This window comes from Furipterus horrens, unplaced genomic scaffold (genome assembly GCF_987537825.1).
Source record: "Furipterus horrens unplaced genomic scaffold, mFurHor1.1.pri manual_scaffold_10, whole genome shotgun sequence".
Lineage (NCBI taxonomy): Eukaryota > Metazoa > Chordata > Mammalia > Chiroptera > Furipteridae > Furipterus > Furipterus horrens.
Window position 1 is genome coordinate 47,918,132 of NW_028327180.1, and position 27,447 is coordinate 47,945,578.

Below are 27,447 nucleotides of genomic sequence, written 5' to 3' on the forward strand. Positions count from 1 at the left end.
CGGTGGCGTAGAACGGCGCCAGTCAGGGCCCCAGCCGGTCGGAGGCGCAGCCAGAGCGCAATGGAGCAGCCCCGGAAGGCGGTGGTGGTGACGGGTACGTACTGATGGCGGCGGTCAGGCCCGGGGGTGGAGCGCAGTTACCCGGGCCGGGCAGGTGATGGAAAGTCGTGTCACGTTTGGAAGATGTCATCGCCCACGGTAGCTCAGATCAGTCCGTGCAACGTAGAAAAGTGAAGAAGAGGGCGCCCCAGTGGTTCCAGTGTCTGGGTCAGGGCAGCAAAGTGTGTGGGGATCCAATCGAGTTCTCCGCGCTGAGCAGGCTCCTCTGGCATTCTTCCTTCCCAGGGTGGACACTGTGACCCTACGGGCACCTGCCAGTTCCTTCTGCCCGGAGGGTGAACTGGAGTGGACTCCTCCTCCCTACCCCTCCCGAAGTTGGGCCTGTCCCCACCCCCGGCCCCAGGGGACAAAGGCCGATTTGCGGGCAGGAAGTGGCCGGGTGATAGATGAACCTCCTGACAGCCACTGCTCCCCAGTCCTGCACTAATGGGGGGCTGCTCCCCATCCCTTTCCCCTGCGAAGGCCAGGTGGAACTCGGGGGATCTTAGTTGCCCGTCCACTCTCCTAATTGTCCTAGGGACTGTCTTGGTCAAAATCTTTTCTGCCCAGGCTGTTTGTGGGTGAGCCCGCCTCCCGCTGTCACCAACTGCCCTAAAGTAACTCTTCCTCCTCGAGGAGACTTGGGACCACGTGGGCATTAACTTCTGCCGGGGGTCATTTTGACTCACCTTCTGGAGTAGTCCCAGTGCAAAATCCAGATAAGGTTCACACAAGTGTTCTGTGACCCGGGATTCCCAGAAAGAAGCCACTCACCTGACTAACAGGTGTGTGCAATTGGGGGAGGGTCACCACCCCTTGCAGCCCTCCTATATCTGGTTATTTGTTACTCTCTTGCTGACTATGCAGGCAGCTATGGACTGAGCATTTTCCTTGCATGAGTTCATGACAACTGTCTCCATTTTGCAGAAGGGGAAACTGAGTCTCAGAGAAGGGAGGAAGTAGAGAGGTCCTGACTCATTTTGGGGGATGGAGTACAGCTCTTCCAAGGCACAGCATCGTTCCTAGTGCCCTGACACTACTTGGGACCCTCAGCCCAACTGTAGTGACCCATGCTTCCAGGGCAGCCCCTCTTGGAGATGTTTATATTTTAGGCAGGGTGACAGGGTAATGAGAAGAGGGAAGCCATGGACTCATGGGTCTGGGTTTGAATCCCAGCTCTTTCATCTTCTCCCTGTCTGACCTGGGGCATCTGGCTTAACCTTTTGGGGCCTCAGTCTGGCTCCTGTTAAATGGGCCCAGAAAACACCTTTTCCTGAAAGGGGATGCAGTGAGGCTGAATGCTACAATGCACACAGAGCACTTAGCACATTTCTGGGTGACTGTCTTGGCTTGTAAATGGGGCTGGAGCATGAGCACATGGGAGGAGGGTGGTGGGATGGTGTCTGGACAGCCTGGCCTGGGAGACACCCACATGTGCCTCTTAAGGACCTTCTTCATTTGGTGGTAATTCACAGAGTGCCTACAGCCCACTGCATTTCCAAAATGGGGTAGAGGCCCCACAGGAAGGCAGTGATAAAATAATTATATATTGGGTCAAGGATGGGAGGAAGTTGAGAGGGAAGCAAGACCAGCCTTTTCTGGGGCAAAAGGAGGCCACTGGCCTTTTGCCAGGCACAAGAATCACATGAAAGTAAGGACAGAAAAGGACACCCAGCTTCAGTTAAGAGCAGACAAGTGTGTGTAGGTGGGGGGCAGCTCTGAAGCACCACGGGATGTGCCCCAGAACTCAGGACAGGCCCCCAGCATTGTCCCTGGTGTCAGCTGCTCCTGCAGCTCCTTGCTCTGTTCTTCCGGATGGAAGCAGCACCTGACCCTAGGCAGGCCGGGAAGGGCCACTCTGTGGTGACATGTTGCTTTTACTGTTTTTTTTTAGGGTTTGGTCCTTTTGGGGAACACACCGTGAATGCCAGCTGGATTGCAGTCCAGGTAATTTAGATCCAAAGGGTAGAAATGAGTCGTGCGGCTGGGCTCCCGCAGGCCATATTTGGCACCAAAGAAAGGAAAGAATCTACAGGAAGAACATCTCCTGTGAAGCTTCCCGTGAACTATTTCAGTTTGATGTGCCCATCTTCCAGGTTGCAGCTGCTGTAGCTTATGTGTGTTGAGCCAAGCATTTTCTGCAGCCCAGCACTCTGAATTTTCCTAACAACCCCTGGTTAGGAGCAGTTATTCCTGCACCCACTTTACGGATGAGGAAACTGAGGCCCTAAGAGAATTATCTGAAGTCATACAGCCAAAAAGAACAGAGCGGCATTGCCTCAGAAGTGTTCCATGCCCAAGCCAGGTTTTGGGGACACCAGGCAGGGATATTGGGGGATGTATTAACCATATAGGGGGGTGCAGTGACCCTCACTGGTACCTCCCGGCAGCTGGGGAAAGAGAAGGCTGCATATTGGCAGGGGGTCTAGGGGGATCTTTCCTGCTGTCCTGAGCAGGGTGTCAGCCAGTGAGCCTTCCAGTTTCTTTGTCAGATGGGGCATTTGGAGTGACAGACTAGGGAACAATGGGCAGAGAGAAAGAGAGAAAACTTTTCTCCATATATAAATCAGATCTGCAGAGACCGGAGCCAAATTCGTGTTAATCCTAGCCCATTAGCTGTTTGATTTAAGGTGCCTGCTTTCCACTCTGGAGCTATGAATTTGGAGGAAAAAAAATCCAAGTTGAAACTTTAATGGGTCAGCCCCTAACTGGAGTCCCCACCTTTTTTATCACCCATACTCCAGACCTCAAAAATCTGGGCCACTTTTCTTTTTAAAAAAAATTTTATCCCATTTTGTGAGTGAGACAGAGGGATGGAATCCCCAGGACCCCGCAGATGGGAGCATGTCCGAGCCTTGCTCATAGCACCCGCTCCCTGGAGCCCCAGACAAAAAGGAAACAGCGTGTTTCTGAAGACGTGTGTGTCTGGCTTTGTGCGAGTTTCAGACCCAAGCCTTCATGGGGCTGAGTGGACACAAAGCCATGTGTCTGAATTCCTGGGCCCCAGACATGATGATCTGCATCTAAATAGGAGAAAAATCAATTAAACAATCTTTGGAAACCACCCCCCGGCTTTGGGACTCAGATGGAGGGGGATGGCTGCTTTCATCCTGTTGCCTGAGGGGAAATATCCCTTCTGTTTCAGTTGCTCATCTCTCCAGTCCTTGCCTCTGGAAGATTCAATTTTCTTCCTCAAGTTTATGAACAAGGGAAGATTCTCCATCATTCCCCAGCTAAAAAGACACTAACCTGCCCAGATCTGATCTGATTGTTTCCCTGTTTAAAAAAAAACAAAACTGCAGTGGTACAGCCCTCCTCTGAATGCTTGTGCCTGTGTGACTCCATGGAATTTTATTCCCAGGCACCTGTGCGTCACCTGTGTCACTTGCATCTAGGATCAAGATTTAGAACATTCCAGCCCCTTCCCGTTCTTCCTCTTTTCAGAACCCCTGTGCCCCTCGAAGCTACCCCCCTCCCCAAGGTGTAATCCTGTCTGCTGACTTCACTGCCATCACAGGTAAGTTACCTGTGCTTGACACTACATCAATGGACTTCTCGAGTCTGCGACCTACCCAGGGGTTGCTCGGAGCTCCTGTGGGTGCTTTTTAGTTGGCCTGGTTATAACAGATTTGCCTGTGAAAAGAGTGCAGCTGTTGGATAGGGCAAATCCATACCTCAGGAAGAGACCTCAAGTGTGCTCAGTGTGGTCCAGACTCCGGCTGCACAGGCAGAGGATGTCTCTCACCTGAGGCTGAAGATGGGGGTTTGGTTGTGCAGAGTGAGCAGCATTACTTTCTGTCCCAACTGATTTTTCAGAAGCCCAAGTTGCCATCTGTAGAAGGAACCCCTCCTTCTCTCTCCGGGACCGGCTAACGTCTCTCCCTGTCTGATTCCCCTCTTCTCTCTTCATCCGTCTGTCTCTTTTTATCTCTATTTCTCTCTCCCATTCCATCTTGTTTCTCTTGGCCTCTCTGTGAGTCTCTCCCTTTCCTATTCCATCTCTCGCTGTCTCTGTCTTTCGCTCGCCTTCCCTCACATGACCTTCCTTCTTCAGCCCAGGGTGAACGACGTCCACCAGCCACATCAGGAGATGAGAGTCCTGGGACTGAGGGGTCACCCCCCACTGTGGTCTTTCCCCAGAGTGGTATCCCTCAGCACCTCTTGCAGGAGAGACTGTTTTTCATTTTCCTGTCTCTCCCACATGCTATGGGAAACCAGCTTTGGGGCTCTCTTCCCAGGAGGCCCAGGTGGGTGTAGGTCTCAAGGGCCAGGAACGCCTTGGCTTGGGGCTGTCTGGAGTATTCCCTGCCTGAGCAGGCAAGAAGGAGCCCGGTCACAGGTCCTGGTGACATCACAGGACAATTACTGCCACAGTGAGTCTAGACAGACCTGCTAAGGATATTAACCAGGGAACAAAAGGTGTCTTTGTTGTGGGGTCAAGGGAATCGGTCAGACGAGTCCTAACGGTGGAGTCCTGTCAGGTAGACAGGGTGTAGACAATGCACTGTCTGGGGCACCCATTCCCTTCCATTCGCGGAGTGTGCTTGGCGCCCCCTGCACATTGTTGCGGGACTTGGGGTGTGCTGCCAGCCCCCCAGGAGAACCAGTTGGTCCATTGGGACAGAAAGTGTTCAGAAGCAAAGAATTTAGTGAGATTACAGGCTACTCCTCGTAACTTCAGATGAACTTAATAGCTGCTCTTTGACCTTCATTGCCCTTTTTAAAATTGGGGGATAATTTGCATAAAGTCACATGTACTGATCTTCATTGTCTCCATCACTTTGGAGAGAAGTATTTATGCCCATGTCTCCAATACCTTGATCAATATAGAAGTTCCCTCCTGCCTCCCCATCCTGCCCCAGGGACAGCTGCCATCCTGAGCTTAGTCACCATAGAGGAGTTTTGCTTGGCTTGAACGTATGGCACAGCCTCTGTACCCGAGTGTGTTGGTTGCTTTTGCTTAGCCTGCTTTGGTGCAGGGGGGCAACTGTCTTCTTCCTGACTTACCCCCTCCTCCTGTTGACATTGGCATTAGGGGGCTTCAGGGTTTGCTCCCTAAGGATATTTTTTGTTTTTAAGAGAGAGAGGGGAAAGGAAGGGCGTGGGGAGAGAAACATGGATTGGTTGCCTCTCGCGTCATACGTGCCCCAACTAGGGACCAAACCCACAACCCAGGCATGTGCCCTGACTGAGAATCAAACATCTGACCTTTTGCTTTGCTGAACGATGCCCAGCCAACTGAGCCACCCAGTCAGAGCACTCCCTAAGAATAAAGCAGTAGTGATGCTCCTATCAGGATCATTTGTGAAGAGGTATATGCCTCACTATGGGGCTGCTGGCTACAAGGTGTGTGCGTGTGCGTATTCTTTGATGGTGGTTTTCATAGCTTAAATTTTTTCCCCAGTTGGGGAGGGGTTAGGTGGGCACCCAGAGGACATGAGGAGCAAAGGTTAGGTCATGCTGGTGACTCATTCTGTGGCTCCCAGCTCATTTCCTACCACTAAGATGACATGGGCAAGTGGCTGTCGGGCTAATGCTGTAGAAGAGGGCAGAGAGAGTTTGTAGGGAGGGTCAGCTGCCGGAACCTGGAATCCACCGTAGCACATCACATATCATGGTGGCCACTGGGAAGGTTTCTGTTCCCCAGAGAGGATTCCTGGGATGGATCACTAATCAAGTTAGCAGCTTCCTTGATCTCTCTGCTCTCAGAGGTGATGCCACCAAATTAACTTGCTTGGGCTTATGAGGGTCTCAGTTTGGGGACAACTTCCCAACTGAAACTGAACAAATGAAGATAATCCTTTTAAATCCTCACTCAGCCTGAGAGATGGATTCTTTTAATTTCTGGCCTTTCACCCTATTTTCTATGGCCAGAAAAGGCTGCCAGGGCCACAGGAAGAAGACATGGGGGGTGGGGGCAGGAAAAAAACAAACAGTAGAAGACAGGAAGGTAAGAACAGAGGGATCATGGCTCATTGGGTGTAAGGACCCTGTGCCATGACAAGGTCTTTGCTGGAGACACTTCCTCCCAGCCCTGTGGGGAAAGGAGGCAACCATTTTCATCCCCTTTCAACTAAAAAAAAAATTTTGACAAGTTACAAGAGTAGTGCAAAGAAGTTTTTCATGCCCAGAGTCCCCGAATTTTCTCTCTGTAAAGAAACAGATAAGAAGATAAATATAATTTAAAATGTTTCTTGACTTCTAAGCCATTTTTATTGTGCTAAAATATACATAATGCAAAATTTACCTCTTAATCATTTTTTAAATTTTTATTATTTTTATTTTATTGATTATGTTATTACAGTTGGCCCAATTTCTTTTCCCTCTGCTCCCCTCCACTCTGTGACCCTCCCTCCCTCCAGTTGTCCTCCCTCTTAGTCCATGCCCATTGGTTGTGTATATAGTTCTTCTCAACATCTTCCTGTCTACTTCACTCCCTCCTACTATGCTTCTTAATTCCTGCATCACCTCCTTCCCTTTCCTCACTTCCCCCTCCCTGCTGACCTCCCCCCATAATGTTCCCCATACCTATAATTCTTTTCCCACTCTCGTTGCCTACTTAGTTTGCCTTTCTTTCGATTCCCTAGCTTCTGCTGCTGGTTGTTGTGATACAGTTTTCATTTTAATGTTCGTGGTTTTGATCCTCCTTCTTCTAAACAAGTCCCTTTAACATCTCATATAACAGTGGTTTGGATCTAATAAACTCCTTCAGTTTTACTTTGTCTTGGAAGCACTTTCTCTGCCCTTCCATTCTGAATGACAGCTTCGCTGGATAGAGTAATCGTGGTTGTAGGTTTTTGCTTTTCATTCCTTTGAATATTTCTTGCCAGTCCCTTCTTGCCTATAAAGTCTCCTTTGAGAAATCAGCTGATAGTCTAATTGGGACCTCTTTGTACGTAATTCTCTTCTTCTCTCTTGCTGCTTTTAAGATACTCTCTTTATCTTTAACTTTTGACATTTTGATTATGTGTCTTGATGTGCTTCTCCCTGGGTCCAGTTTTTTTGGAACTCTCTCTGCTTCCTGGACCTGTAAGTCCATTTTCTTCCCCAAGTTAGGGAAGTTCTGCTTCATTATTTTTTCACATAGTTTTTAAATTTCTAGTTCTTCTTCTTCACCTTCTGGCAATCCTATAATTTGAATATTCATTCGCTTATAGCTGTACCAGAGGTTTCTGAGCCTCTCCTCATTTTGCTCACTTTTCGTTTCCTCTTTCTGCACCAGTTGACTGTTTGTTCCCTCCCTATGTTCTGATTTGTTGATTTGATCCCTGTCTTTCCCTTCCTCACCGCTTGTCTTGTATGTATTTTTGTTCATTTCAGCAGGACTAGCCTTCATTCCTTCCTTGTCTTGATTAAGTCCCACTGTTGGGTCTGTAAGCTGCCTTATGACTATAGCTCTGAACTGAGCCTCAGAAAGATTCTCTATTTGTTCATTGGTCAAGTCCCTTATTTGCTTTTTGGTTAGCTGCGTGATTGGCATTTCAATAATTAAGTCTGCCATTCTGGCCGTTTTGTTTATCTTTCCTTCTTGGGCAGGGTGCTGTCACACCTCCTAAGCTATAGGGGGCAGAGCCCTGTGCACTCGTCACTACTGGACGACCCTTCTCGCCACGCTGTGGCATTTTCTGTGGGGGTAGGGGTCCAAGATGGATTACTGCCACTCACTCTCTGCCAAGAGACCAGGAGCCTCCTCCTCCGTCCTCACCTGCTCCGGGCCTCACAGTCCCATCCAGACGAGCACCACTTCTTTATAACTTCATATGTTGGACTTCCATTTATTTTCTGGAAGTTCTGGTTATTTCTGGTTTTGCAGTAGTTGTATTCCTTCTTAGTTGTGGAGGGAGATGGAGCATGTCAGTCTAGGCCTCCATCTTGGCCGAAAGTTTCCTGTGTGTGTTTGCCTCTGTGTCTTAGGTAGAGCTCTTGCTCCTGTTATGCTGTAAGGGGTGGAGCCTTAGGGATTCAGCAGTACAGAGCAATCTGTGTCACTACGTTGTGGCGCTGTATGCGGGGGAGGGGTCTGAGAAGGAACAATGCTGCTTGCCCAGCACTCGCCCCTTTTCCAAGCACTTCTCCCACTTCTATATGGAACTGGTGGCTCTCTAGCTATTTCCCTGGCTGTTGTTCCCAGAGTGGGTGGGTCTGCAGACGTTCTAGGTCTGTGGGGGGGCCCTTTAAACAAGTGGACTCTGCTGAGAGACCGGCAGTTTCTGCCTCCGCCCCAACCCCCACTGGTCTGCACAGTCAAAAACAGTGAGGCTTGATTTCCCTGGGTGCTGGGACTGTGAGCTTCATGGTCTGGTGAAGAGCTGGGAACACTCCCCAAGTGTCCCTCCTCACTTTTTATAACGTGTGACTGTGCTTTCTGCTGACCTACCGCTGCTGCCACCACCACACCGCGTCCTCTCTGTCCCAGCTCTGCCCCTCCTACCTGTCTGGATGAGCATTTCTTCTTTATATCTTTGTTTGCTGGACTTCCATGCAGTTTGATTTTTTGGAACTTCTGGTTGTTTCTAGTTTTGAGGTAGTTGTATTCTTTCTTAGTTGTGGAGGGAGGTCCAGCGTGTCTGTCTACATCTCCATCTTGGCCAGAAGTCGGTGTTTCTCTTTTGCATCGCTGTTTCTCTTTCTCTTTCTCTCCCTTCCCCTCTCACATGAGAATAAAATAAAACCTTTAAAAAATATTTTTTTGAGGAATGGCCATACTGTTTTCCACAGTGGCTGCCCATTTTATATTCCCACCACACATCACAGTGCACAAAGGTTCCAATTTCTCCACATCCTTACCAACACTTATTTTCCTTTAAAAAAAAAAAAAAAAAGAGAAAGAGAAAAGTTATCCAGATGGATGTGAGGTGGTATCTCATTGTGCTTTTGATTTTAATTTCCCTAATGACTAATTGTATCGAGCATCTTTTTGTGTGTATATTATTGGTCATTTGAATATCTTCTTCAGAGAAATGTCTGTTCATGTCCTTGGCCTGGTTTAAAATTGGGTTAGTTTTTGTCAATGTTGTTACTGAGTTGTAGATGTTCTTTATATATTCTAGATATTATTGACCCCTTGGCAGATGTGTGATTTGCAAATATTTTCTCTCATTCCGTGTTCAGTTTTTTCACTCTGTTGATTGTGTTCTTTGCACAAAAGCTTTTTTTTTAATGGGGTATAATTTCTCTATTAAAAAATATCTGTGCTTTTGGTGTTATTGGATTTGTTTTTAAGATTGAAAAGAGCTCAGTGAGTCTCTTCTTGGGGATTAGGGCAAGATTATTTATAAACCCTGAGGGTTTCCCCCATCCCCCCACGTCTCTAGGATATACTGAGTCTAAGGTCAGAAAGCAGCTTTGATTTGACAGTATCACTTGCTCGTAAATAGGTACTGATCTTGCACTGCAGCAAGGCCACTTCTTACCTTTTATGTCTTACATATTGTGCAAGAAATATGCACAAGGATGTTTGCTGCAGCATAACTTATAATTGAAAACTGGAATCCACTTAAATATTCCAGTGTAGGGGAACGTTTAAGTCAATGACAGCTAGTTTTCAAGATGGAATATTATGCCACAGGGAAAAGGAAAGGAACAAAATCTACCATGCAGTTAGATATCCAAAACGACCTGCTCAGTGGAGAAAACACAATTGCGAAAGAAAACAATTGATGTAAAAATAAATACTGCATTTTTTCTCAGGTGCGTATAGGTCTGCATGGTCATTGTGAGTAGTGAGGATCTACTTTTAAATTAAGAAAGGATGAAAAGGAAGGAGGGTCCCAGCTAGCAGCTAGTCCAAACCCCCGTTTACAGTTGAGGAAGATGAGGCACCCTCAGCAGGGTCCAGTACGTTTGCAGGGTCACGGAGGTCTCTGTTCTCAATCCAAGCTTGAGATGCTCTGTTGTTCAGCCAACATTCAGGAGCATCTACTGTGTGCATGTCCTGTGCAGTGGCAAGGATGCTAGCTAGCCTGTGGGGCTGAGAGTTTGCAAAGGCAGCTGAGCATCCAGCAGTCTTCTCAGGATGGGAAGCCAACTGAAATATGAAGGCTAAAGAAAAGTCAAATAACCAGAAAGTGAGGGAAAAGAGCATTCTCTTCAGAGGGGACAGACAGTGCAAAGGCCCTGAGGCAGGATTGAGCCTAGTATGTGGGAGACCTCATGCCAGAGGGGATTGAGCAAAAGGGAGATGAAGGGAGAGGAGGGCAAGGATGTTAGTGGTATCCAGACCTTACAGGGTCTTCTGTGCTGCTACTTTATGTGCTGCCACAAGATGCCAAATGGTTCAGGGTAGCTACAGAATTAGTTAAATGATGCATAACAGAGTTTCTCGTTCTAGTTGTAGATAGTTTTTTTTTTTTTTAAGATTTTATTTATTTATTTTTAGAGAGAGAGGAAGGGAGGGAAAAAGAGAAGGAGAGAAACATCAATGTGTGGTGGCCTCCTGCACACACCCTGGGGACTTGGCCCGCAACCCAGGCATGTGCCCTGACTGGGAACTGAACCAGCAACCTTTTGGTTCACAGGCCGGCACTCAATCCACTGAGCTTCACCAGCCAGGGCTATATCTTTTGAGTCCTGGCACAAGGTCTCCCCAAAAGTCATGGGGGATTTTTTGAACTTTTGTGGTAAGACTGTCCATCAGTACTGTGTCTTGAACCCAGATTCTGGGTTCTGCCCTTCAAAAGCAAACAACCCTTGAGAGTCTTGGTCAACCAGAATGCAAAAAAAAAAAAAAAAACAAACATCTTTTAAATCCAATACTGAATACCAGAGGTTGTCCCTGGATATACTGTTTGGTACAATGCCATTTATTGCCCTTAAGTCTTGTATTGTACAGAGAGTGGCAGGGCCAAATGAGTCAATAGTCCTGAAACTTCTGAGTTATTGGGCGTATTCCTTCTAAATTCTCTTATTGGGATTCCCTGCCCCTGGTTTAAGGTCAGTTTTAACAGGGGAGGTTCACTTAGCCCTCCCTGGCCTTCCAGCAGCCCACCCAATGGGGTTTACCTGATTCTCAATTTCTTCTAGCTGGGGTTGCTTGTTCCCTTCTTCCTGTTTCATAAGGAACTGCCAGGCTTGCTCTGGAAGGACCTATAGGTGGAGCTGTTGTTCTTCTGGAGAAAGAGTGATTTGAGCACCAAGTTTCGACAACAAATCCCTTCCCAGAAAGAAAAACTGTATCTCCTGCAGCACATTCTAATGGCTTTAAGAAAAATTGGCTTTCAGGGCTTCTAGAAATTTCAGTTAGAAGTTTATTGACCATGGAGTATTTCACTCCAGTATCAATCAAAAAGTTCTACAATTTATCCTCCCACTGTTGGTTTTACCTGAGCTCTCAGACTCTGACCCTTCCCCTTGCCTGGGGCACTCATTTTTCCAGTGCCCTTTTCCCTTGCAGTATGATTGCCCTGCTTCAGAAGGGACTTGTCCTTCACCGAATTTGGTTCCCTGATAGGTTTGGGACAGAGAGGCCAGTTCAGGGTCACCTCCTCTGGCTCCCTCAGCTGAGTAAGCAGGAGGACCCTCCAGGGCTGGAGGGGCCATGGGAAACCTGACCATGCTTGCAGCAGCCATCTGGATTTTCCCAGCCCCTCTCTTCTGAGCTTCTGCCATTTGCCAAAGGCAAATTCCCTTTTCTCTGGACCATTAACCTATTGCCTTTTAATTCTGCATCTTTATTATGTAAAGTCATAAAAGCCCATACATAAAGTATTTTGTCCCATTTCTCTGATCTTTGACAAAACAACTCTTATTGCGGTATAGTATAGTAGTTTAAAGACTCCTTCAGTGGCCAGTGTTCTCTGGAGTCCAGGTTATACATAAGCCAAGCAGTTTTACGATTAAAAAATAATTTTTTTTCTTATGTTCATAAGCATAGGTTAGAATTTGCCCCAGAGGTCCATTTCCTGGAACAGAGACTTTCCCTACTCCGGATTCTATCAGACAGAGCTCTGTAATATCACACAAATCAGGAGACACTTAATTCCTGATGACAGTTCTAAGGCATGACCTGGAACTGCAATAAAGTGCAGTGATTCAATTGAAAGTGAAGGTGACGGGGAGTGCCAAGAATCAGAGGACAGTCCCCAAGTGAAATCACTTGGCAACTGTTAGGGCATCTCCAGATCCACACCCCAGGGCCCCCCAATCCAGGCAGCTAAATACCCAGACTTACCAGAGTCTCAAAGGTATCCCACCAGAGTCATCAGAAAGTGAAACCGGAGAGTTCTGAAGGTATCCTACCAGAGTCACCAGAAAGGGAAACCAGAAAAGTCTTTGTTTTTGCTGCCTGTCATTACCAGAACCAATAAGTAGAGACAGGGATTGAATCTTTATGGGTGTTTTATTCAGATGCCAGAAATCTGAGAGGATGGTGGGTTATGTACCCTTAAAAACCATCTTAACATCTCGAGCCAACATTTTTACGGGATAAGGAAAGGTTAGGTAAGGGGTTTGGAAAGAGGTTAATCAGATAAGAGTCACAGTCCTGCAGTGATTTTCCTGGTATTTCTTTATCTGCTGATCAACAATTCTTTATCTGTGTCAAGGAAGGTCTCGCCCTGGAACACAATGGCTCAGACTCCTGGGACACAAAGGCTAAATTGTTTGTTGACCTCCTGGAGTCACATAGGTCATGCATTCCAGTTTCTGGAATAATAGTTTTCCACCTGCATTAATCACTCAAGGCTATCAACTATAACTGAAGCTAAAATCTTAACTCTTGAGTTCCCCTATCAATACGATTTTAGATTCTGCCTTGGGGGTCAGGGAGCCTGGGGCAGTGTGGAGCAGAAGACAGTGGGAGTTCGTTTCCAAATCAATTTGCCAAACAAAACTCAGGCGTATCCAGGGAACTTCAAGTCAGTGGTGGTGTCCATATTTATGTGGCCATAGTAATCACTCCAGTGTGCAGAAACTGGGTAAATGTTTATGAAATGGGGAGCTGAAATGGTAATCACAGATCTAAAACCTCCAGCGCTTCTCAGGGGTTTGACTGGGTGGAAAGCAATAGTCAAGTAGGAACATGATTGCATGCTGGTGAGCTGTGCCTGCTCTGTCTCTGAATCCTCAAATCCTTTAAAGAATGTGTTCTCTGATTCCATTGCACAGTCCAGGAAGCTGAGGCTTAAATGGAAAGGGAACCCGAAGAATAAAAATATGAATAATCAAGAAAAATGATTGTGGGATAAATGAAATATTTTACAGAGTTTCTCATTAGTATATTTTAATGTTTTAAAATAAATTTCACACAAAACATAATCCCCTCACCCTCACCCCCAGCCATCTGTCCAGCTATGGGATTTCCCTGGGAGTCCTTCCTGGTCTGGCATGTCACTGGGCTTGGCGACAGGGATGGGGTTCAGTTCCTGGTGTTGGCATTTGAGATGCGCCCCAACACGCACACACATGCACCCATCATGCCCCACCCATCCTCCAGGTGTCCATGTTTCCAGATGACCTGATGCACCCTCTCTGGGGAGCAATTTGGAATTATCTATCAGTGGAAGGACCTGCTTTTCTAGGCATCAGCTACTGTCTGGCATAAACTGCAGTGACTGGGTGTGGAGTTGGGACAGTGTGGAGACCAAAGTCAAAGCAACCAGATAAGGAAATCCTGAAGCCTCTGCAAGAGTGAGGCCAGTCACACAAATGGTTCACCTGGGAGCCGCCCACAGAACTGGATAATGTCTGCCAGTGGTAACATTTTCAAACCACTGCGTGAGATCTGAGAATAATGTGAAATAGCCCTACTGATAATCACTATTTGGAGTATTAATTTCACTGTTGTGAGAAATGCTCACAATAAAAACCGAGACACAGGACTTGAGCAGCAAAGCGAGGCGTTTATTCATGAGTCTGCAGAGTTGGGCGCACCCTCAGCCAGGAGAATGTGCGCCCCCAAATAGACAAAGAAATCTGGTTTTATAGTACTGCGATTAGCTCTCCCTCCCCTCTCTTTCTCCCCCATTTCTCCATTACTGGTTACTCCTGCGGTATTATCTAAACGCCCCTTTTGTGATTTGTAAATATGCTAATACTGTCAACTCCCTTCTCCCATTTTCCCTTTGTCTGGTGATGACCGTCTTTCCCCCTTCAGGATGTCCCTTAAGACCCTCTAATTACATTTGCCCTTTGTTACTAATGATTTTCTACTGGTTTGGGAGTCACTATGTCCTCATTTCTTACAATTCTCTTGGGAAATTGACTACTCAAACCATTCTATTTATCCCTGCAAATCTAAAGAGGATTTCTTGACTTTCTTCCTCATAGTTAGGATTCCTTTTGGCCTGTAGGAGGAGGAGATTATGAAAAGTTGCTGGCATTTGTTTAGTTAATGCACTCTCAATTAGTCTCTGAACTAAACCTCTGAGGCAGGGAATAATACAGCAACCTAAAGCTGTGAGGACACCTGCTACCACGACAAGGGATACAAGAGCTGATGAGATCATTCCTTTCCAGTTGCCAAACCAATTTTCTAACCATGCTTTTATGGGATTGTCAATACCTGAGTTTTCTGCTAGCTTATTTGCTAAGGTAGTTTAGTCCCTGCAGAGCCTTAGTGATAGATCCATCAGGGGCTCTATTATTAGGGATAAAGGTGCAACACTGTCCCCTGAGCATTACACATACACCTCCATTTTCTGCCAACATCATATCCAGTGCCATCCTGTTCTCCCAAGCCACTCAATCGGTAGCATCTAACTGTTGAGCAATTCCTTCTATAGCATTCCTAGTATAATTGATAAACCTCTGCTGGTTATAATAAATATAATTTATCTAATCAACATTTTTATTAATGGTCGACCACCAGAAGAGCACTGATTCAAACCCTGCTGCTATCTGATTTGTAGCTTTAAACTCATCTGGAACTGCTCTAGGGACCCCAATGGCATCAATATAGAGATGAGGATCAAAGGATCCACCAGGCGTCATTGACCTCTTTTTCCTAGCAGGGGCAGTCTGGACCGGTTTTGGAAATGCTAAGGTAAATGGGATAGCCAATTGAACCAGGGCACAGGTTCCACTCCACCTGTCAGGTGGGATTTTCCAGAGACTCCTCTGCCCACAATACCACCAGACATCTGCTCTGGGGATTCGGAGGGGAATATAGTTGCCTGCCCCACTGTGAAGGCAGCTTGCGTTTCTGGTATGAGTGCATGTTAGGAGTTCTCCCACAGGGGTACCGGAATTCGCTTCCCACCTAGAGAGGCAAGAAGAGTAATTCATGGGCCCCACTGAGAATGAAGGGAGGGATTGAGTCCCATTACTCCTTATAGAGGGAAAGAGGAGAGACAAGCTTCTGCAAGTCTCATTTCCCCATGCATTCTCATCCTGGTAGAGGGTGAGCATACAGGCCATTCCCAAGGGGTCAGAGTCCCAGCCTAGTGGAAATGGTACGACCTGTGCCTGGGGTCTTCCTGTGGTACAAGCATAACAGTTGCTTTTATTCAGGGATTTAATGGTAAATTTGACCCATTCTACGCAAGCATTTGCGTCCCCATACCCAGTCTCTATCTCTAAGGTTTGGCTGAGATCTAACACCTCAAAAACTTTTACCTTGGCTGGATCATTCTGGGGTCTTTTCTGAGGTGTTTCTGGAGTCCGGCTGGGGGAAGTTAGATTTTCTAGGGAAGGAGGAGTTGTCACTAAGTGAAGACCTAGCCACCCTACTGGATCTATACCAGATACATCAGCTCCTAGGCCATAAACTCTGGTAGCCACATGGGGTTCCTGACTTAAGACCTGTGGCTGGTTAAGTGTTAGAAGAAGAGGGTTGCACTGGAGAGGCTGGCAGTTTGGGGGAGGAGCTCCTTTGCTTAAAGTTACTTTAGGCAGGAGGAGTTTTACTTGCTCAGGGGGAGTGGCCGTTTGCCCACCGGGCTTTGTTGTCCACCAGATATCTTCCCAGGTAGGACAAGGGCTGTTCTCTAAATATGTAAGAATTTCATTATTTTCAAGATAGGGACAGAGATATTTTTCCTGAGATGACAGCCAGCGTTGATAAGTAAGGTCCCCACAAGACAAAACTTGGCATGCATCAAACTTCAGAGTTCGAGGATTTGTACTTTCAGTTACATTAATAATTAGGGTTATTGGCCTGACCCAGCCCAAAGTACCCTGGAAGGAGACTGTTATCCAGCAGAGCGTTATAAAGGGCCCACAACCCCACCAAAGGGACATGACTTTTTCCTGAGAGTTAACTTCAGAGGGTCCCTCCCCTGCTCTGAGGTTACTTCCCACTTAGCCTCTGCCTTTTCTTCTAGGGGTCCCTTTACCCTAGTGTAATGAGTCCACCCCTTTTCAGCAGTTCTCACGGCAGTCTTGGTGGTCAGGAGCACATGGAATGGTCCTTCCCACGTGGACTGAAGTTTCTCTTCTCTCCAGGACTTGATCAGGACCTCGTCGCCAGGCTGGAAGCAGTGAACCGGGAACTTTAGCAGTGGGGCCTGGACAAGGAGACCTTTCGCTTTGAGAGAGGCAAGGGTAGATGAAATAGCCAATATATATTTCTTTAAGAACTGATCTTTGGTCTCCAGGGTGGGTAGCTCAGTCATCTTTCCTAGGTAAGGGAGTCCATATAGGAACTCGTAGGGTGATATCCCAATATCCTTCCTAGGAGCTGTCCTGATCCTGAGGAGAGCCAATGGAAGACACTTGGTCTGTGGTAACTTGGTCTCCAGGATCAATTTAGTTGTTTCTTTAGGGTCTGGTTTATGTGTTCTACTCAGCCTGAGGAAGGAGGGTGCCAGGGGGTATGATATTCCCATTTGATGTCTAGACTATTCATAATGCCCTTTAACACTTGGGATGACTCCCATTATCTGAGTCAATATTTTCAACTAAGCCAAATCTGTGGATAATTTGTTCAAGGATTACTTTAACCACCTTGCTTGCTGTGGCTGATGGAAGTGGAAGGGCTTCTACCCACCCAGAGAAATGATCTACTATAACTAAGAGAAATTTTTGATGACCCACCTTTGGCGTTTCAGTAAAATCAGCCTGAATGCTCTGGAAGGGCCTGAGTCCTAGTGGCCTTCCCCCAGCCTGCAGCTTTCGTACTGCCTGTTTGTTTACCTTCTGGCATATGAGGCATCCACGGCAGATCTGCTTAGCTATAGTGTAAATTCCAAATCCCCCATATTGTCTGAAAACTGTGTCACAGAGGGCCTGAGGTCCCCAATGGCTGCCTTGATGCAGTATTATCATCATTTACCTGAGGACCTACTTACTCAGCATCTCCCTCCCATCTGGGAGTTTCCACTTCCCGGTTGCATCTTTCGAGGCTCCTACCTGAGTTAATCTTATTTCCTCCAAGGTAAAGGTAGCAGCTATTGACTCCAGGGGTGGGGGGGGGGGGACGACACGGAACCAGGTAGAGGACTTTACTTTCTCCTTGTAATGCAGACTGCTTTGCTGCATTATCAGCCAGCCTATTTCCTCTAGCTTCATATGATCCCACAGTCTGATGTCCATTGGTGTGGACTATAGCAACTTCTGCAGGGAGTAGGAGGCCATCCAGGACTGACTTGACTAGTTTTTCATGTACTAGTTCTTTCCCCCTGCTATTTATTATTCCTTGTTCTAGCCAAATTTTTCCAAAGGTATGGGCTACCCCATAGGCATACTTAGAGTCCTTATAGATGGTTCCTTCCTGGTCCTTTAGTAATTTCAATGCCTGCCCTAAAGTATAGAGTTCACATGTCTGTGCAGACTAATTATTAGGCAGCCTCCCTCCCTCAGAAAGCACTTGAGAATCCCCATCAATAATAGAATATCCATTATGCCTTTTCCCATTGATTACTCAGGAAGAGCCATTGATGAAAAGGGACTGTCCACCCTGTAAGGGCTTTTCTCTCAAATCTGGTCTGACCTTAGTCTGGTATTCTATAACATCAGGGCAGTTATGCTCTAAAGCCTCCTGAGTCCCCTCTTCTCCTGCCCAAAGGAAGCTAGCAGGGTTCAGATTTGGGCTTTGAGAGAGAGAAAAATCATCCTTTTCTAGGAGGATGGCCTCATACTTAAGAATCCTGGAGTCAGTTAACCACCGCCCTGCCTTCTGGTTTAGAATTGTTCTGACTTGATGAGGAGAGGTTACAGTGAGAGGCTCCCCGAAGGTCAATTTCCTGCTTTCTTCTACTAACAAAGCTGTAGCGACCACTGTCTGGATGCATTCTGGCCACCCTCGAGAAACTGGATCGAGGAGTTTGGAGAGATAGGCAACAGGTTGTTTCTTTCCAGCCCACTCCTGAGCCAGAACCCTGAGTGCCGTGCCCTGATCCACAGTGACAAAAAGGTGGAAAGGTTTCTCGAAGGAAGGAAGGAAGGAAGGAAGGGCTAAAACTGGGGCGGTTACTAGAGCTTGTTTTAGCTCATTAACCGTATTTATCCCCTCAGTCATCCACTGAAGAGGATCTGGTTCTTGTTCTAACAGTTTTGAATACAATAATCTGGTTTTCTGGGCGTATGACTATCCAGAGCCTGCAGTACTCTGTTAGCCCTAAAAATTTCCTTAATTCTCACTTAGTCTGAGGTAAGAGAAAAGTAGTAATAGCAGCTATCCTCTTAGGGCTGATTTTTTTCTTTCTTGCACTTATTAGATGGCCTAAATATATTTTACCTCTTGTTCTACAAATTGCAGTTCCTCCTTAGACACATGCAATCCCTTCTAACCTAAGAAGTTTAGAAGAGAAATAGTAGAGAGTCTCACTTCCTCTTGGTCAGGACCAGAGAGGAGTAAGTCATCCACATATTGCAGTAATTGAGTGTGTCCCACTGGAAGGAATTCTGTAAGGATTTCTTCAAGAGCTTGGCCAAACAGATTTGGAGCTTCTGTAAAGCCCCAGGGCAGGACTATCCAGCAATATTGCTGTTTCCTTCCAGTGGTTAGGTCCTCCCATTCAAAGGCAAACAAGTCTCTGCTTTTTAGAGCAAGAGGGCAAGCCGAAAATGCATCTTTGAGATCTATTACACTAAACCACTTATCTTCAAAGGGGATTTTGCTAAGGAGAGTATAGGGGTTAGGGACGACAGGATGGCAGGTCCGGACAAGTTGGTTTATGGCTCTTAGGTCCTGGACCAGCCGGTAGCTGCCATCAGATTTCTTGATGAGGAGGATGGGGGTGTTATAGGAGGACATACATGGCTCCAGAAGCCCATCATGCAGGAGCTTATGAATAACAGGCTGTAAGTCCTTTCTTCCCTCATTGGAAATGGGGTACTGGCGTCTGCAGACAGTCCCCCGGTTTTTGTAGTTCAATTTCAAATGGAGCAATCTTCAGCCCCCCTTGATTTTCTTCATTAGCCCACACTATAGAATCAATCTGCTGTTCTGCTTCAGTTAAGAGATGTAGCTTGACCTTAATTTGTCCCTCTTCTACCCCAAGGTCTAGGCCTAGCCTGACAATTAAGTCTCTGCCTAATAAATTTATCCCAGCCTCAGGGACATATAGAAGAGACTCTTTAATTAATTCTTCTCCTAATTGTAATTGCATTTTCTGGAAAACTGGCACTTGAAATCTCTCCCCTTTTACCCCTGACACTAATATCTTTTCCTCAGAAAAGTCTATTCCTTGTGGTCGAAAAGTTGAAGATGATCTGGCTGCCCCGGTATCTATTAAAAATGTAGTTTCTTCCTTATGGGGTCCCACCTTTAAATATATCAAGGGCTCTTGGTGGGATCTGCTTAAAAAGATCCCCTAACACCCCAACTCCTCAGCAGAAGTCATGAGGTTTGTAAGATCTCTTTCTGGAGGTCAGGACACTCCCGTCTAATATGGCTGGGTTTCCCACACCTGTAACAATTCCCAGGCGTAAAAGACTTTCTTTTCCCATTGCCAGTCCGGTTGGCGGCTTCCCTTGTTTGGGCCCTGGCAACCCCTTCTGTTCAGTGTTTCTAGTCCTTGTTTCCCCTGGATAACTTTCTCAATGGTTGAGACCATAATCTGGGCCTTCTGCTTCTGCTCCTCCTCTCTTCTAACATACACTTTCTGAGCTTCCCTGAGGAGTTCCTCTATCGTTCTTTCATTCCATCCATCTACCTTCTGTTATTTCTTACTAATATCTGGCCAGCTTTTTGTTACAAAGGTGACCTTTAAGAGTCCCTGCCCTACAGCATCCTCTGGATCTAGACCAGAATACTTTCTCATCTGGTCCCTGAGCCTCTGTAGGAACACAGATGGAGCCTCATTTCTTTCTTGCTGTATCTCAAATGCCTTTGAGACATTTTGTGTTCTAGGGACGGACTCTTTAACTCCCTTGATGATGAGACTCCTAAGGTCTCTCGTCTGAGTCCTATCTCCTGGCCTGTTATGATCCCACTCAGGATCTACACCAGGGAACTTCTGTTCAGCTGGGACAACTCCCGGACCAGGAGGGTGTTCTCTTTCCCATATCCTCATAGCAGCCCATCTGATCATTCCCCTCTCTTCTCCACTAAAAAGGATGTCTAGAATAGACATTAATTCTGTCCACGTGTATGTGCAGGGTCCAAGGAACTCGTCTAGCTGTTCCGCCAGTCCAAGGGGATCCTCTATCAAGCACTTCACCTCATGCTTGAAATTTCTGACTTCAGTGCTTGTTAAAGGAGCATTGACATATCCAATTTGCCCTGGACCTATGGGGACCTCCCTGAGGGGAAACATCGGCTGCTCTGAGGGAATGGGGAAGTTCTTTAGGTCTTGCTTACATTGTTCTAATTCCTTTCTTAATCTAGAATAAGTTCCCACCGGCGCCATAGGTGTCATGGGGGCAGATATGGTGGGGTATCTGCTAGGTGTTCCTGGCCTCTTCCATCTGTACTGTCTGTCCGCGCTGCCTCCGCCCAGTTGGCCACCAGCTGGTCAGGGCCATAAGGTGGTGGGAGACAGGACAGAGGGTCCCAGGCTTTATATTTTTTTTTTCATTTACAGGGAAGACCTGTAGACCTGCTGGTAGGTTGCAACCAGCAGAGAGCATATTCCTTCTCTTCCTTAGAAGCTGATGCCTGATCACTCACATATAAGACCAGGGCTTGACAAACCCAACAATCATCAGACCCAAATTGGGGCCAGAAGACAGATTTCCCCTAAACAGGTTCCTTTGGCCAAAGGAGACAACAATATTTTACCATTGTCTGTTTTTCCTTGCTTTTGGTCCCGGGATCCTCTCCCCAGTGCTCTAACATTCTCCCTAATGGACTGTTGGGTGAAATGTCTGTGGGGCCTTCCTTGGCCCCACCCCTTTTAATTTCCCTAGGCCTAGAATTTCTATTTCCCATCCTCAGCTGATTCATGTGGCTGAATCCGGAGATTTATTGAACATAGACCCCGTGAGCTCAATCCCCCTATACCGGAGAATTTCTATCCATGCCCTGTATACTCAACCTCCCTTACTGGAAGTTTCTTGTATACAGTCCTGTGTGCTCAACCCTCTTACAGAGACTTTGCGCACAGCCCGAGATGCTTCGTCCGTCTCTGGCTATTTCCCTCATGGGAGAATGGAATCATGGATTGGGACTCCACACTCGCTTCGTGTCTTGAGACACATCCCAGCCGCACACACAATCAGCTTCCCGAGGATGCCCAACCACAAAGGCAATAATTAACCTAATTTTCTTACCTTGGCCCGTGCACGAGGTTGCCTGGTTGCCGCGGTGTTTGCTTTTGTTTCCCCCCTGCGTCGATCCACAGCTGTCCCAACAAGAAGTATTGGGTCGTTTCCGGACACTGTGAGGTGGGTGGGCCCTGGGTCACGCGAGTCACCCAAAAGCGGGCAGGATGCGTCTCCCCGCCTTGGCTCAGAGCCCCTTCCCGCACACAGGCGTAGGATCCCAGACGAGCCCCCAAATTGTGAAAAATGCTCACAATAAAAACCGGGACACAGAACTTGAGCAGCAAAGCAAGGCGTTTATTCATAAGTCTGCAGAGTCGGGCGCACCCTCAGCCAGGAGAATGTGCCCCCCAAGTAGACAAAGAAAACTGGTTTTCTAGTAATGCGATTAGGTCCCGTACCCTCTCCTTCTCCCCCGTTTCTCCATTACTGGTTACTCCGGAGTTACAATCTAACACGATTATCTAAATGCCCCTTTTGTAATTTGTAAATATGTTACTACTGTCAACTCCCTTCTCCCATTTTCCCTTTGTCTGGTGATGACTATCTTTCCCCCTTCAGGATGTCCCTTAAGACCCTCTAATTACATTTGCCCTTTGTTACTAATGATTTTCTACTGGTTTGGGAGTCACTATGTCCTTGTTTCTTACACTATGAAAAATGCCCAGATTTTCATATTGAGCTGAAATCTTCAGCCCCAAATACCTCTCTACCTCTGGGTCCGGGCTGGCAGGATCACTGTTCCTACAGTAAATCACACCTGGTTCTGGGCCTGCTGTGCGCTCTGCCTTGGGCCAGCCAGGTGGTAGGCTCTGCCCGCAGTGAGTTAACAGCTGGATCCTTGGTGGAAAGCATTGGTGTTTCCCCAGAAAAGTGGATGCAGTTATCCATAGCCCATTGTGTATGATTCATGATGTTCTTAAACCACCTCATGCCCAAGATGGTTAGAGGCTCTGTGAGAAGTTGGGGAGCCTCTGTAAATGTATACTGAGATCCTGCTATGTACCATGCACCGAGTCTATAAATAATTCATATCAGATGTAACAGGGGAAAGGGTAATAACAAAAAGTAGTAACAGTAGGCAACATTATTTGAACATTGCTTGGAACTCTTAAAGTCTGAATTTGTTCATTTAATTCTTATAACCACCTTGTGAGGTAAGTACCTCTTACCTCCATTTACAGATGAGCAAACTGAGACTCAGAGAGGTTAAGTGAAGTGCCCAAGGTCACACAGACAGGGTTCAAACCTCCAGAGCCTAGCTGCAGGGGCCACAGCGCCACATCCCTGCTGCTCTTGGACGCATAGATCGAGGAGAGTGGGTGGGGGAGGGGATGAGGAAAGAGCTTCAGGGTGGACCAGCACACTTTGCCTACCCATTCTGCCCACAGTCAGGAGACCCGCCTGTTTTCTGCAGTTTATCCCCAGGGAACACATTGTCCCTGCACCCCTCACCTAATGCCATGACACTCCCTCTCCTCTTGCTTTCAGGAGCTAGAGAAGCTGGGGCTTGGTGACAGCGTGGACCTGCATGTGTATGAGATTCCAGTTGAGTACAAGACAGTTCAGAGACTCATCCCTGCCCTGTGGGAGAAGCATAGCCCACAGGTGAGTGAGGCAAAGGCAGGTGCTCCCTTATCAGGACCTGCAGATGAGCACCCCACACCAGGATGATTTGTGTGGCTTTGTTCTTGCTTCCATCACATGTAATCAACATTTTAAAAACTCACTAATGAGACATTTTACATCTTTTTGTGCCCAGTCTCCAAAATCTGGTATGTTTTACACTTGATGGGACATCTCAACTTGTACCAGCCACATGTGGCCCATGGCTGCCTGTATTTTAAATGTTTCCATATTTTCTTACAATGTCCCTTCTGTATATACACATACACACCAATAATTGATAGTTGAAGTTAAACTGTATTCAATTTAGTATCCTACTTTTTATAAATATTTTATCATGAGCATTTAATCACCTTGGTCATTAAAAATTCTCCCTAAACATTATTTTAATTGGTGGGTAATTTTTAGTAATTAATATAACCATTCTCTTATTATTGGGTGTGCCACATGTTTCCACATTCTTTCTCACTTCTCTAAATAACATTGAAATGGCCACTGAAAGATTAGTACATCTTTGATTATTTTTAGGCTAGATTCCTGGAAGTTATACCTTGTCCTTTGAATTTGGCAATATGTCTTAAAGGTCATTCCTTATAGAATTGCTCTGGGCATTTTAACAGCTACATAGTAGTTCATGATTTATTTAGCCAACCCCTACAAATGGCTAATTATGTTGTTTCCAGTACTTGATTGTATTAAAAGCTTCAGTGGCTCTGGCCAGGTAGCTCAGTTGGTTGGAGTGTCATCCCAATTCACCAAGGTTAGGGGTTCAATTCCCGGTCAGGGTACATGCAAGAATCAACAAATGAATGCATAAATAAGTGGAACAACAAACCGATGTTAATCTCTCTCTAAACATAAGAATAAATTTTAAAAAAATCTTTCTAAGTTTACTAAAAAAAGTTGCAGCAAATATCTTGCATGTTTCACATCCTTACATGTTTCACTTGGCATCCCTCATACCTTTCTGCAGTAGTGACTATAGGGTCTATTCCAGCAGCAAGAGGTCAGAAACAGTGTAACCCCAGGTGGAGTCTAGTGAGAATGCTTCCCTCTCCTTGACCTGAGGGCTTCCCTAGTCCCATAGGCTGACCCTGTTAAGTCCTGTCTATCTGTCCGCAGCTAGTGGTGCATGTGGGTGTGTCGGGCATGGCCACCACAGTCACACTGGAAAAGTGTGGCCACAACAAGGGCTACAAAGGACTGGACAACTGCCGCTTTTGCCCTGGCTCCCAGTGCTGCGTGGAAGATGGGCCTGAAAGCATTGACTCCATCATCGACATGGACGCTGTGTGTAAGAGGGTCACTACATTGGGCCTGGATGTGTCAGTGACCATCTCTCAAGATGCTGGCAGGTAGGGCACCATAGGGTTGGTGTGACCATGGGTTTTCCTCCTCCACCTGGCTGGTGTTGAGCAAGCCAAGTGTGTTGACTTTGGCCTCAGCGGGCTGAGCATTCACCATTCTCAAACCACAGAGCAAAATACATACACTTAACAGGCCCCACTAATTCTGCTTCTGAAACTCATTACATATGGACCTGCCCACATCTTCCCACACAGGCCCCTGCCATCTCCCATCATAACAGTGCTCAGTCAAGTCCCTGGCATTCCTCCTGCCACCTCCACTCCAACCCGGACTGTCCTCCAAGCAGTTTGTTTCTATATTAGTTTCCTGTGGCTGCTATAACAAAACCATAAACCTGGTGGCTTAGGACAACAGAAATTTATTCTCTCCCAGCCCTGGAAGCAAGAAGTCCAGAATCAAAGTGTCAGCAAGGTTCGTCCCTTCTCTAGGCTCTGTGGGAGAATCTGTTCCCTGCCTCTCTCCTGGCCTATGGTGGCTGCTGGTAACCCTTTGCATTCCTTGGCTTGTAGATCTGCAAAACCCCCATATCCAAATAAGGTCTTATTCTGAGATTCTGGGTGAACGTGAATTTGGGAGGGAAACTATAACAAGATATTTTATAAATTTAAGTCAGATGCTGTCCCTTCTTTGCTTAATCCCTCCTAAAGCTCCCACTGCACCTCTCCCCACCATCCCTAGGTGCTTTATGGTCTGGTCCCTACCCACTCGTCCACCCTCATCTGCCTCCACAGTCTCCCTATCCACTGCATTCCAGACCCATAAATCAGCCTCCTCCTGTCCCTCACACCAAGCTCACTGTAGTCACAGGGCCTTTGCACTTGCTATGGCCTCTGCCCAAATTTACCTCCTTCTAATAAGGCCTCTTTCAGGTCTCAGCTCCAACATGTCACATCCTTAGGGACGCCTCCTCAGCCTCCCAAACCAAGTTGTGTCTTCTGTTCTACTCCCTCTCAGCACTGGGTTCCTTTATTTCTCAATACTTCGTACACTTCTCCAGCCCAAAGGCAGTAGATGACAAGCTCAGTTAACTGACTGAACGTAGGTGTGACTGAATTTATTATCAGTCTCTTTTAAAACTAGTTTTATATCCTGACTGGTGTGGCTCAGTGGATTGAGTGCTGGCCTGTGAACCAAAGGGTTGCCGGTTCGATTCCCAGTGAGGGCACGTGCCTGGGTTGTGGGCCAGGTCCCCAGTTGGGGGCATGCAGGAGGCAACCATACATAGATGTTTCTCTCCCTCTCTTTCTCCTTTCCTTACCCTCTCTATAAAAATAAATAAAATCTTTAAAAAACAAACTGGTTTTAAATTGCACAGATAATTCTGGAATATGTTCTCATATGTTCCCATTGTGAAAAATTATCTTGCCATGTCTCCTTCCCTGTAGTGATCCCTCTGTTAAGTCAGAGACTTAAATTATGAAACCTCCTGTACCTACATTTTTTCATACATGTAAAGAACACTAGGCATGCTGCTTTAGGATTCTGTCCTGTTTTGCTTTGCTTTTATGTGGATGGGGTTATGTGGCATGGATTTTCCTGAGTGTTATGGACACGTGACTGGGTCTTAGTTCTCTGTCTTCCTCTGGCTTTCCTACAGGCCTTGTAAATGGTTGCATAGTATTCCATCATGTGGCTAAACCAGAGTTTATTAAGCCATTTTTCTGTCAGTTGACCTTTAGGTTGTGTCTTAGTCTGTTTGAGCTGTTATAACAAAATACCACAGAAATGTATTGCTCATGGTTCTGGAGGTTGGGAAGTTCAAGACCAAGGCGCCAGCATGGTTGTGTTCTGATGAAGGTCCTGCTCCAGGTGGCTGCCTTCTTGCTTGCTATGTTCTCACATGGTGGGAAGAGCAAGAGAGCTCTCTGGGTTCTCTTTTGTAAGGGCACTCACCCCACTGATGAGGACTTTCACTTCTCAAAGACCCCTGCCTCTTAATACCATCCCATCGAGAGCTTGGGCTTCAACATATGAATTTTGTTTGTGGGGGGGAAGGGACACAAACATTCAGACCCTAGCATGTTGCTTCCTGTCCTCCTGCCATTAAACATAACGCCACAGTGAACACTTTATCTTTCTTGTGCACTTGTGCAGATGGCTTCTCAAGGTGAAATCTAAAAACTGGAACTATAGTTTGTAAAGACAGTGCATTTGTCATTTTGCCAGCCTGCCAAAATTGCCTTCCCCTGGGGCAGTTTTCATCCCCACCAGCAGTATTTCACACTGCCTACTTCCCCACGTACATACCCACACTGGGAGTTACCAGGTTTTTTTACATTTTTTGCCAACCTGGGGAGGGAGAAGCAGCAGTATTCCTTCCCTCCTGTGGATTTCTGGTGAGGTTGGATGTCTTATGGGAGTTTGGATGGAGGCTGTCCTGTTAGTTTGACGGTGTTTTGATCTCTTTCCTGCCCCCTCTGCCCTGTGGCTTAGATATCTCTGCGACTTCACCTACTACACCTCTCTGTACCAGAGTCACGGCCGCTCAGCCTTTGTCCACGTGCCTCCCCTGGGCAAGCCGTACAACGCAGACCAGCTGGGCAGGGCGTTGCGGGCCATCATCGAGGAGATGCTGGGTGTCCTGGAGCAGTCAGAAGGCAAAATCAACTGTCGCCACAAACACTGAAAATCACTCAGACCTCCCAAGACCTTGTCCCACCAGGGACCCCACGAGGGGACAGACCTTTCACCTGGGGATCTGATTTGGATCAACTATTTCAATCTGCATACTTCCTCTCCCTTTTTCTCCACAAAAGCACTGATTGATTTGAA

General features: G+C 46.8%; 1 protein-coding gene across 1 annotated transcript; it reads left to right on the forward strand.

Moving 5' to 3' along the window:
- Window positions 1–27,447, forward strand: PGPEP1 (pyroglutamyl-peptidase I). The gene is made up of 5 exons (XM_090289986.1): window positions 1–94; window positions 1,994–2,046; window positions 23,173–23,289; window positions 24,430–24,662; window positions 27,109–27,447. Exons 1-5 carry the CDS (start codon window positions 61–63, stop codon window positions 27,299–27,301), a joined length of 630 nt encoding a protein of 209 aa, XP_090146112.1. The 5' UTR covers window positions 1–60; the 3' UTR covers window positions 27,302–27,447.